Source organism: Moschus berezovskii, chromosome 2, assembly GCF_049115385.1.
Source record: "Moschus berezovskii isolate FMDL1 chromosome 2, NW_MosBer_1.0, whole genome shotgun sequence".
In the NCBI taxonomy this organism is placed as follows: domain Eukaryota; kingdom Metazoa; phylum Chordata; class Mammalia; order Artiodactyla; family Moschidae; genus Moschus; species Moschus berezovskii.
This window is the reverse complement of record NC_142461.1, coordinates 101567860-101579885: the sequence shown is the minus strand read 5'-3', so window position 1 is coordinate 101579885 and position 12026 is coordinate 101567860. Positions and strand designations below refer to the sequence as shown.

Here is a 12026-nt window from a genome sequence, read left to right as displayed (position 1 = left end):
AAATGTAGATCTGGAGGTTATTAGTACACAGAAAATAGTTTAAATAATGAGTTGGATTAGTTTGCACAGGAGAATTGGTTTATTAGTGAGAGTAGTAAACTGAAATTGGAACCTCAGGGAATGTCAGTGTTTAAGAAGAGCCTTCAGGACTTCTTGTTGAAGAATGAACAAAGGTAGAAAGTTTCTGTACTGGGTCAGGGATTGCCAAGACCAAGACCACCTCCAAAGTCAGTGACTCACTGGGATGACTCACAGAACTCAGCTTCTGGTCATGCTATGGCTACAAGTTACTGCTGCAAAAAGAAAAACAAAGCAAAACCATTAAAGAGAAATGGCATATGGGTCAATGTCCAGAGGAAATCAGTCCCAGCTTTCAAGAGTCTTTTCCCAGTAGAGTCACAAAGGATGGGCTTAATTCTCCTATCAGTGTGTTGTGACATTTAAACTGTGTCGCAACTGAAATGTTGTGTTCTAAGAAAGTTCAATAGAGACTGTGCCCAGAGTTTTATACAGGGATGGCCACATAGGCACTCTCTGCATAGAAGGTACCAAAACTCCAGCCTCCCCCGCTCCAAAATAAAGCAGGTGTTTGGTATAAACCACATTGTTAGTGGAGTTTAGGTCCAGCAAGCTATTCTTGTCACTCTGGGTTGGGGAACCCTCCAAAATTCAGGTTCCCAGATGCTAGCCAAGGGTTGGCTTTGTAAGCCAACCTTTCAAAAACCTACAATGTTAACTCTTTTCCACCCATGTAATAATACTAAGAATCAAGAAAATTAAACATTTTTAAGAAGAGGGAGTTATAAATAGTGTTAAGGGAGGGCTTCCCTGATGGCTCAGTGGTAAAGAATTTGTGTGCCAATGCTGGAGACACGGGTTCAATCCCTGATCTGGGAAGATCCCACATGCTGCAGAGCAACTAAGCCTGTGCACCACAACTCCTGAGCCTGTGCACCACAACTCCTGAGCCTGTGCTCTAGAGCCCGCGAGCCACAGCTCCTGAGCCCATAAGCTCTTGAGCTCATGCTCTGCAACAGAAGCCACCACAATGAGAAGTCCGCACACTACAACTAGAGAGAAAGCCCCGCTCACTGCAACTGTAGAAGAGCCCACGCAGCAACCAAGACCAGGACAGCCAAAAATAAATAAATCAATACAAATATTAAAAAAAAAAAAAAGTTAAAGGAGCAGGAGTGTAATGTGAGGAGAACTAAATGTATTTGTTGTATTCGCCACCACAGAGGTGTTTGGTAACCAATGCCAGCACCATTGCTTTAGAGGGGTGAGAGCCAAAGCAAGGCTAGAATTGTTTGCAAACAATGAAAAGTGAGAAAGTGAACATGATTGTCTCGAGCATTATACCTGAAAAGAAAGGGTAGTTCCTAGAGGAGGACAAAGTCCAGGGATTTTCAGATGCAGAAGATTTGAGACTATCTTTGGTTGAAGGGAGAGTCAGTAAAATGAGAGATATGTGTGGAAGATTAAAGAGATAAAAGAGAATAATTAATAGTGTAAGGTCCCTAGAGATATTGGAGAGATTCAGTTAAGGTAAAGATGGGTGGGGCTAGCTTTGAAGAGTAGGCTAAAGGGAAGAAGGCAAAGTAATGGAGGAGTTTGTGTGTGTTTTTAAGGAAAGCTACCATAAGCCACGGAAATGGACATGTATAAAAAGGAAGATAAAGACTGATGTTTACCTTTTACAAGAAAAGAATGCTAGAAATATTGATTGGGTTGAAGAAATGGCATTCAAAAAACAATATACAACCAACCATTCTGCCTTCAATGCCAGGATTATTTAGTGAAGGAAGTCTAGAGAAAACTCTTTTCCTTTCTTGTATCAACTCCATATTACTGGAGAAATAAAGCTTAGAAAGATGGATTATTGATATATTATGTGAAAATAATATCGATCAAAACCGATGATGTTACTAAATCAAATTTTTACTTAATCTGGATAACAGTGTAATTTATAAAATCATGTGCTATACAATTCTCTTAAATAAAAAATAGCATAAATGCAAAATGTTTTCATAAATTACATATTTTAAGCCAAAATGATTTGCTAGAGTGAACTTTACTTATTTTAAGAGTAGCAGGCTGAAAAGGAGACTACTATGAGATTCCTTACGGGAATTATTTCATAATGTTGTACTTCTGAAATCTCTTGATCAAATACTCTCATGCTGTGACAAAAGGGTATATAATTTGGGTATCAGAACTGTAATTACCCAAAAATACTATTTATAACCAGTCTGTTTCCTTTGGCAAGTGGAGCTGTTTAGCAGAAATTAAACTTTTTTGATCAATATTAATCACCTTTTTAAAAAACAATTAGCATACCTTTTCAGCACTTAATATAATTTTTTTAAAGTGTTAGGTCTCATAAATGTGCCAGCTTTGTGTTTGGATATCAGTGCATTCTAGTGGGTAGTCACCCCATTAAACTAGAATTTATTTACAGAAATTGTGTTTCACTTGGCATTTTTCACATGGAGAATTAACAAATTCTAAATTTTTTTCTTTAAGGGAGATGAATTATTAAAAATCAGTATTAGTGATTTAAAAATCATTGATATTTTAAGACTGGATGTGTCATTTTTAAGTAGTATTTTATTTTTATGAACGTTGGGTTATAGAGTTAACTAGATTGATCAAAATCATGGCAAATGTGTATCTTGTTATTAATGTGAGAAAACATTTTAAAGGTGTTTGAAAATAAGGAATATTTTAGGATCTAAGAGACCAAAGAAACATTTCTCTTACATGATTTGAGAGTTTTTCTTTATAATGAAGAATTTGTAGCCACTTAGCAATTTCCTAATAAAATTAAAGATTAACTTTTTAAAGAACCTAATTGATCAATTTTTCTCCAAAAATAGGTTTGGCTTCTTGATTAAGCATAGGTGGTGTCAGTTGTTATACCACATAAAGGACTAATTGCAGGAGCCTTTCCAGTGAGACCCATGTGATCCCTTTCAATTAGAACAGGGGTCTGGGATCTAATGCCTGATGATCTGAGGTGCAGCTGATTTAGTAATAATAGAAATAAAGTGCACAATAAATGTAATAAGCTTGAATCACCCCCAAATCATCCCCCCTCCAAATATGTGGAAAAATTGTCTTCCACATAACTGGTCCCTGGTGCCAAAAAGGTTGGGGACCACTGAATTAGAAGATACCGACCTTTAAATCACAGCCCTTTGTCTTAAGGGTGATTCCCTCCTTCTTCACTCTTTATTCCTTCAGCATATGAACTCTCCCTAATCCTTAGGTTTGTGTTGAAATCTTTGTGAGCTTTAACTTCACAAGGTGATGTGTAGGAGGTTATGTGGACAATTAAACTTTGACATATAGGGGCATATAACACCCTTCTCTTTTGATTGGGAAAGCATGGCAGGCATAGATTCTGTATTCTTAGTTTTATTGTTATTGCCTTTCTCTCTGGATTTTCAGATTCTTCATATCGCTTAAAATTATGAGGACTATTAACCAAAACTCATTTAAATAAAACTTTTGTAGATATTTTACTTCTTTTTTTGGTAAGAAAAGTCTTAGAAATGGTAGTTAGTTAATCTGACTAATACATAGTTACTTTGATGTCTTATTTCAAATATTTGTTGATTGAATTGTTTTCTATATAAGCAAATTCTATATAAGTCATACATTTATCCTGCTGGTCAAAAGATCACTACATAGTCATACAGCTGTTAAGTATTTAATTAAAGAGTCAAGATTTCAGGATCATTAGGCTATTCTCTTTTAAATAGAAATGATGTTATTATTACCATAAATAATATGCCTAAATGCCTTTGGAAATTGGGTCTCATAAATTTGGGTAAAGCATAGATAGCTAATGGTAAAACTATTGAAGTTTTCCTTTCCCTTCCTTTTATTGGGGAGATAACTATACTGGTTTAGAAATATCTGTTTGTGAGAATGGTTGGTGGCATTATGACTTTTAAAAAAGCCTTATTAAAAGTGAACACCAAAAACAAGTGCTTATATTTTTTAAACCTGAGATGTACCTACAGTTTCTCATTAAAGTACATCTTTCAGAAAGAAAGAAAATAACCTTATTTATATGTTATGTACCAGAAAATTTGCTAGTTGCTTTCAGATCTGTTCTTTGTTGTTGTTTAGTCGCTAAGTCATGTCAAACTCTTTCATGACCCCTTGGGCTGTAGCCTGCCAGGCTCCTCTGTCCATGAGATTTTTTCCTGGCAAGAATAATGAAGTGAGTTGCGAGTTTCCTTCTCCAGGCGATCTTCCCAACCCAGGGATCAAACCCGCGTCTCCTGCTTGGCAGGCAGATTCTTTACGGCTAAGCCACCTGGGAAGCCCCAGAACTGTTCTTGCTGCTGCTGCTGAGTTGCTTCAGTCGTGTCCAACTCTGTGCGACCCCATAGACGGCAGCCTACCAGGCTCCTCTGTCCTTGGGATTCTCCAGGCAAGAATGCTGGAGTTGGTTGCTATTTCCTTCTCCAATACATGAAAGTAAAAAGTGAAAGTGAAGTTGCTCAGTAGTGTCTGACTCTTCGCGACCCCATGGACTGCAGCCTACCGGCTCCTCTGTCCATGAGAGTTTCGAGGCAAGAGTGGGTTGCCATTGCCTTCTCCGAGAACTGTTCTTAGTCCTCACAAAAGTCCCATGTAACATAATGTTATCACCAACTTACAGATTAGGAAAAAGTTTTGGGAGAGTTAAATGATTTGCCTATATATGTAGCCTACACTGCAGCTGAGGTCCAATGAAGTACATAAGGACTTCCTGGTGGTTCAGACGGTTAAACGTCTGCCTACAATGCGGGAGACCTGGGTTCAATCCCTGGGTTGGGAAGATCTGGAGAAGGAAATGGCAACCCACTCCAGTATTCTTGCCCGGAAAATTCCATGGACAGAGGAGCCTAGTAGGCTATAGTCCATGGGGTCGCAAAGAGTTGGACACGACTAAGTGACTTCACTTTCACTTGAAGTATATATACATTATATTAATTCATGCTTTCCCTCTAAAACATATATTTTGGGTGTTGCTTTCCCATATTCATTTTTTAGAATGAAAAACTTTGTATAATTGCAAAATTTCTATTTATGAAATCAGTACCATTTATAGAAGAGATTATTCTTCTAAAAGTTCAATGTGTTCAGAGTACGACTTACTCTTTTTTGCTGTAAAATGACTCTTTCAATTAATAGTACCAGTATTTTTGCAGTCTCCCAGATTTAAAACCTTAATATCATAGGTTACTCCTTCCTTCATTTCCTTCACCCCTTTCTGCCTCACACGCATGAGTTGCCACAGTTTAACAGTTCTAACTATATAATATCTCTTACATCCATTTCCTTTTCTCCTTTTCTATTCCTTTTATCCTAGTAAGACCCACATCCTCTTTTCCTCTTGAATTACTGCAACTATCTACTAACTAGATTTGCCAGTTGTAGTCCTTTCCCTGATCCAGGCCATCGTACAACTATTACTATACTAATCTTTGTAAAGCATAGTTCTGATATTTAGTCTCCCTCAAAGGATCATATTATTGTCCATTGCCAAGCATTTACAGCTCTAGACAGTGTAGCCCCAAAGTCACCTTTGCCTCATCTTCCTCCTTATCTCTTCACGTCAAACTCTCCATGTCCTCTTTTCTCTGATGAATCAATGCCTAACAAAGCTAAAACACAACTTCTTCTATATAGCCTTCCTTGGTATAGGTTCCCACTAGAAGTAACTTCACCCTTTCCTGAGCTCCATGACTCTTAATCTCTTCCTCTCTTGAGGTTCATAGAGCTTTCTGCTGTTTGACAGTTTTTATTTATTAGCATAATGTTTTATGTGTCTCCCTACCAGGTTAATGCTTTATCAAGAGCAAGAACTGAGTCTGTCCTTGTAATTTGCATACAGGAGGCTTTCACTAAATATTTGCTGATTGACTAAATAAACCTTAAAAATGTAAATGATACTTTATTTTGTTATGTATAGGATGAAGGTGACCAAGCAGCAAGTGTGGAAGAGCTAGAAAAACAGATTGAAAAACTGAGTAAAGTAAGCATTTTTTCAGATTTTTTTTTTGGCAGCACTTCAAAAATCCACCTTGTATGGAATTAGTTTTTCTGGCTGCTAAATAAAAACAAGCTTTTTGTAACTAATTAAACTAAGATCTAGAAACATTCTTACAGTTATACCTTAAAAAGTTAATGCCAAGGTTAAAAACCTGTCTCTTAAGACATGGTATTAAACTTAACCAGGGCCTATATTCTTCAGCTCTTCTTTTAAATACAAAATACCAACAATTACATGGTTTTATATCTTGGAATTAATTACTTCTAAAATTCAGTCAAACTTGATAGTAATAGTTTCTGCATCTTATGGTTTTATTTTATATTAGTATGTTTGTAGATTTTATTTGCATTAGATTTATACACTATACATATTTATGAATTTCTTATTAAAAATTGAATTTCAGTAGCACTAGTAAAGTTTTAGATGAACTTTCTGTTAAAAAAATGAATTTTTAAAAATATTATGAGACTGATATTATGATATGCCTGTATATCATATCCATGGTGATATATATTACAAATTTATCCCCAAATTTAGTCATATGTTACCTATGTTTATAGCATGAATATAAAAATAGGCAAATACAGGTCTGGTCAATTATGTATATGAATATTATTTGTTATATATTGTAATAAGTAGAATTAAGCCAAAGTTCAATGTAATACTTGATCACATTGCATTGTTCACTATCAAGTGTAAGACATGCTTTCTGTATGACACTTGATAAAATAAAACATCTTTTTAATCCATGACAACAAAAATATTCCTCTTACCCTCAAAGTGATTTCTGTCGTTTTAAGTGTTACTGAAATTGAAGTCAGGAATGTAATATTTAACTCTTTTTGCTCTCTTTACTCACTAGTGAAATTTATCTGCTTTTATTTATCTGCCTTTATTAAAGGCATAAGAGTATAAAGTCACTTACATATTAATTCTTACAGCACTTAACACTCAGAGCTTAATTTTATGCATCATTTTTTAACAGCAACAGAGTCAGTACAGAAGGAAGCTCTTTGACGCTTCTCACTCTTTACGTTCGATGATGTTTGGCCAGGATCGTTACAGACGCCGGTACTGGATTCTTCCCCAGTGTGGGGGGATTTTTGTAGAAGGCATGGAGAGTGGTGAAGGTAGGAACTATTAATCTGTTAATAAGGAACCATATTTTTAAAACCCTGTTACTCCTCCAATATGTTTTGTGCTTCCAGAATCAAATCTCCTTTATGGATGAACATTGTAAAACCTTGATTCCCATTCCTTTTGAATTTGTAATGCCCCTTGCTCTGATAAATATTCCTTCTCTCCATGATTTTTTTCTGCCACTCTGTGACAGAAAACATAAACAAACTATTCTTTTTCTTATTTAGTGAACAAAGATCTTCCGCTGTATTATCCTCTGTAACTGCTTCTTCACTTCTCTTCCTTTCCATTGTCAAGTTTTCCAACATGTGGTTTATTCTTTAACTTTTGCAGCAAGTATCCATCCTGACAGTATCCCTGGAGGTAACTTGCTTCAATCTAAGACCCTTATCTCTTGTCACTCATCTTAAAATCTTGTTCATATTTGAAATCTGTGGTCATCTCCTCCTCCATGAGGTTTCCTTACTTGAGTTTCCTATTACCACTCAATCCTACAGTTTACCTTTGGACTATATTTTTTGCTGGCTCCATTCCTGTTTCATTAACTAGCATATAATAGAATGTATATGTTTTCTCAATAAACCATCTGAATTGAACTTTTCAGAACTTTGTATCTGGATGGTTCCAAATATTTAAATTCTGATGGGGCCAAAAGTGTTATGTCAGTGTTTATAGGTTCGGGGATATAGCTATTGCCCCGTGGTGGCACATGGAGGCAAAAAACTTCTTTCAACACAGTTTTTTAAAAATTCCTCGTATATGCCAGGCATTTATAGGTACTGCAGGAGGTTGAAAGATATATAAAACATAATCCATACCACATAGAAATTTAACAATCCTTTGAAGAGAGGGGATTGATTAATCACATAGACATCTAGATCTAGAACACAAATCATATAAAGCAGTTGTTTTTAACTTTTTGTTTTTTGCAATGGAACTACACTTTTTTAAAAAGGGGGGGAATGCAAGTTGACACAGCCACTATGGAGAACAGTATGGAGGTTTGGAGATTGCTTTAAAAACTAGGAATAAAACTACCGTATGACCCAACAGTTGCACTCCTAGACATATATCCGAGGAAACCAAAATTGAAAAACACACATGTACCCAAATGTTCATCACAGATAGCTAAGACGTGAAAGCAATCTAGATGTCCATTAACAGATGAATGGATAAGGAAGTTGTGGTACATTTACACAATGGAATATTAACTATGAAAAGGAACACATTTGACTCAGTTCTAATGAGGGGGGTGGTTGAACCTAGAGCCTATTATACAGGGTGAAGTAAGTCAGAAAGAGCAAGACAAATAGCGTATATTAATGGATATATATCGAATAGAGAAAGAGGGTAATTATGAACCTACTACAGGGCAGCTATAGAGACATGGAGCTTCCCTGGTAGCTCAGCTGGTAAAGAATCTGCCTGCAATGCAGGAGACCCCATTTCAATTCCTGGGTCGAGAAGATCCCCTGGAGAAGTGACAGGCTACCCTCTCCAGTATTCCTGGGCTTCCCTGGTGGCTCAGACAGTAAAGAATCCACCTGTAATACAGGAGGTCTGGGTTTTCTCCCTAGGTTTGAAAGATCCCCTGGAGGAGGGCTTGGAGACCCACTCCAGTATTGTTGCCTGGAGAATCCCAGAGGAGCCTGTTGGGCTACAGTCCATGGGATTGCAAAGAGTTGGACACGATTGGGTAACTAAGCACAGCACAGCACAATGGAGACGCAATCATAGAGAACAGACTTGCGGACTCAGGGGGTGGGGGGAGGAGTGGGGAACAAATGGAGAGAGCAGCATTGAAACATATATATTACTAAAAAATATATATATGTTACTATATGTCAAAATTTTGGGGCTCCAAAATCACTGCATATGGTGACTGCAGCCATGAAATTAAAAGGCTCTTGCTCCTTGGAAGGAAAGTTATGACCAACCTAGACAGCATATTAAAAAGCAGAGACATTACTTTTCCAACAAAGGTCTATCTAGTCAAAGCTATGGTTTTTCCAGTAGTCATGTATGGATGTGAGAGTTGGACTATAAAGAAAGCTGAGCAGTGAAAAATTGATGCTTTTGAACTGTGGTGTTGGAGAAGACTCTTGAGAGTCCCTTGGACTGCAAGGTGATCCAACCAGTCCCATCCTAAAGGAGATGAGTTCTGGGTGTTCATTGAAAAGACTGATGCTGAAGCTGAAACTCCAATACTTTGGCCACCTGATGCGAAGAGCTGACTCATTTGAAAAGACCCTGATGGTGGGAAAGATTGACGGTGGGAAGAGAAGGGGACAACAGAGGATGAGATGGTTGCATGGCATCACCAACTCAATGGACATGAGTTTGAGTGAACTCTAGGAGTTGATGATGGACAGGGAGGCCTGGAATGCTGCAGTCCATGGGGTCACAAAGAGTTGGACCTGACTGAGTGACTGAACTGAACTGATATGTCAAATTAGATTGCTAGTGGAAATTTGCTGTATAACACAGGGAGCTCAAATCCAATGCTCTGTGACAATCTAGAGGAGTGAGTGGGGTAAGAGGTGGGAGGGAAATTCAAGAAGTAGTCATATACTATATGACGGATTCATGTTGATATATGACAGAAACCAATATAATATTGTTCAGCAATTATCCTCCAATTAAAAATAAATAAATTAAAAAAACAATAAAAATTTCACAAGGGAAAACAAAATCAAAAAATCTTATGGGGACAAGGAGGTTCATGAAATATGCATTTAATGTGCTTAGAATAGTGGCTAGCATGTAAGCATTGTTGGCATATAGTAAACAGTGTTGTTATTGGTTTGCATAAAAATATATTTCTTATGAATGTAAATTGTATGAATTAAGAATATAAGATCATGTGTTGGAATGATGTGTATAAATCTTGCTCTGCTTCTCTCAGGGCAGAAGTAGCTACCAAATGGAATCAGGGAGGGGTATAAGAAGATTTCAGTTGTACTTTATTTCTTTTTCAAAATTGATGTCAGTGTTGATTTAATAGGGTAGTGTGGTGGTTCTTTTTTAACTGTTTGCTTAAAATATTTAAAAATAAGCATGGAAAATTAATTAAAATAGTTAATATAACCAACAAAAATAAATAAGTGGGACTAATCATATTAAAGCTAGTGGAGGTGATGGAATTCCAGTTCAGCTATTTCAAATCCTGAAAGATAATGCTGTGAAAGTGCTGCACTCAATATGCCAGCAAATTTGGAAAACTCAGCAGTGGCCACAGGACTGGAAAAGGTCAGTTTTCATTCCAATCCCAAAGAAAGGGAATGCCAAAGAATGCTCAAACTACTGCACAGTTGCACTCATCTCACATGCTAGTAAAGTCATGCTCAAAATTCTCCAAGCCAGGCTTCAGCAATACGTGAACTGTGAACTTCCAGATGTTCAAGCTGGTTTTAGAAAAGGCAGAAGCACCAGAGATCAAATTGCCAACATCCGCTGGATCATGGAGAAAGCAAGAGAGTTCCAGAAAAACATCTATTTCTGCTTTATTGAGTATGCCAAATTCTTTTGACTGTGTGGATCACAATAAGCTGTGGAAAATTCTGAAAGAGATGGGAATACCAGACCACCTGACCTGCCTCTTGAGAAACCTGTATATAGGTCAGGAAGCAACAGTTAGAACTGGACATGGAACACAGACTGGTTCCAAATAGGAAAAGGAGTACATCAAGGTTGTATATTGTCACCCTGCTTATTTAACTTATATGCAGAGTACATCATGAGGAACGCTGGGCTGGAAGAAGCACAAGCTGGAATCAAGATTGCCGGGAGAAATCTCAATAGCCTCAGATATGCAGATGACACCACCCTTATGGCAGAAAGTGAAGAGGAACTCAAAAGCCTCTTGTTGAAAGTGAAAGAGGAGAGTGAAAAAGTTGGCTTGAAGCTCATCATTCAGAAAACGAAGATCATGGCATCTGGTCCCATCACTTCATGGGAAATCGATGGGGAAACAATGTCAGACTTTATTTTTTGGGGCTCCAAAATCACTGCAGATGCTGATGGCAGCCATGAAATTAAAAGACGCTTACTCCTTGGAAGGAAAGTTATGACCAACCTAGATAGCATATTAAAAAGCAGAGACATTACTTTGCCAACCAAGGTCCGTCTAGTCAAGGCTATGGTTTTTCCCGTGGTCATGTATGGATGTGAGAGTTGTACTGTGAAGAAGGCTGATCACCGAAGAACTGATGCTTTTGAACTGTGGTGCTGGAGAAGACTCTTGAGAGTCCTTTGGACTGCAAGGAGATCCAACCAGTCCATTCTAAAGCAGATCAATCCTGGGTGTTCATTGGAAGGACTGATGCTAAAGCTGAAACTCCAATACGTTGGCTACCTCATGTGACGAGTTGACTCACTGGAAAAGACTCTGATGCTGGGAGGGAATGGGGGCAGGAGGAGAAGGGGACGACAGAGAATGAGATGGCTGGATGGCATCACTGACTCGATAGACATGCGTTTGAGTGAACTCCGGGAGTTGGTGATGGACAGGGAGGTCTGGCGTGCAGTGATTCATGGGGTCGCAAAGAGTCGGACATGACTGAGTTACTGAACTGAACTGAATCATATTAAAAATCTTCTGTATAACAAAGGAAATCTTCAATGAAAGGCAACCTATTGAATGAGGATAAATATCTGCAAATTATATATCTCATAAGGGACTAACATCCAAAATGTATAAAGAACGTATACAGCAGAAAAACAATCTGATTTTAAAATGGGCAGAGTTTCTAAATAGACATTCTTCCAAAAAGGATACATAGATTGTACATGATAAGATGCTCAACATCATTAATCAAAAATCAATCAAATC

General features: G+C 37.5%; 1 protein-coding gene across 19 annotated transcripts in view; it reads left to right on the top strand.

Moving 5' to 3' along the window:
• The window catches only part of BAZ2B (bromodomain adjacent to zinc finger domain 2B), a 418491-nt gene that overhangs the window by 373293 nt on the left and 33172 nt on the right, over window positions 1–12026 (top strand). For all 19 annotated transcript variants that reach the window (XM_055397431.2, XM_055397444.2, XM_055397442.2 and 16 more), the window contains 2 exons: window positions 5975–6037; window positions 7041–7185. In XM_055397431.2, the coding sequence (XP_055253406.1) occupies window positions 5975–6037; window positions 7041–7185 (208 nt within the window). The remainder of the gene's footprint in view (window positions 1–5974; window positions 6038–7040; window positions 7186–12026) is intronic.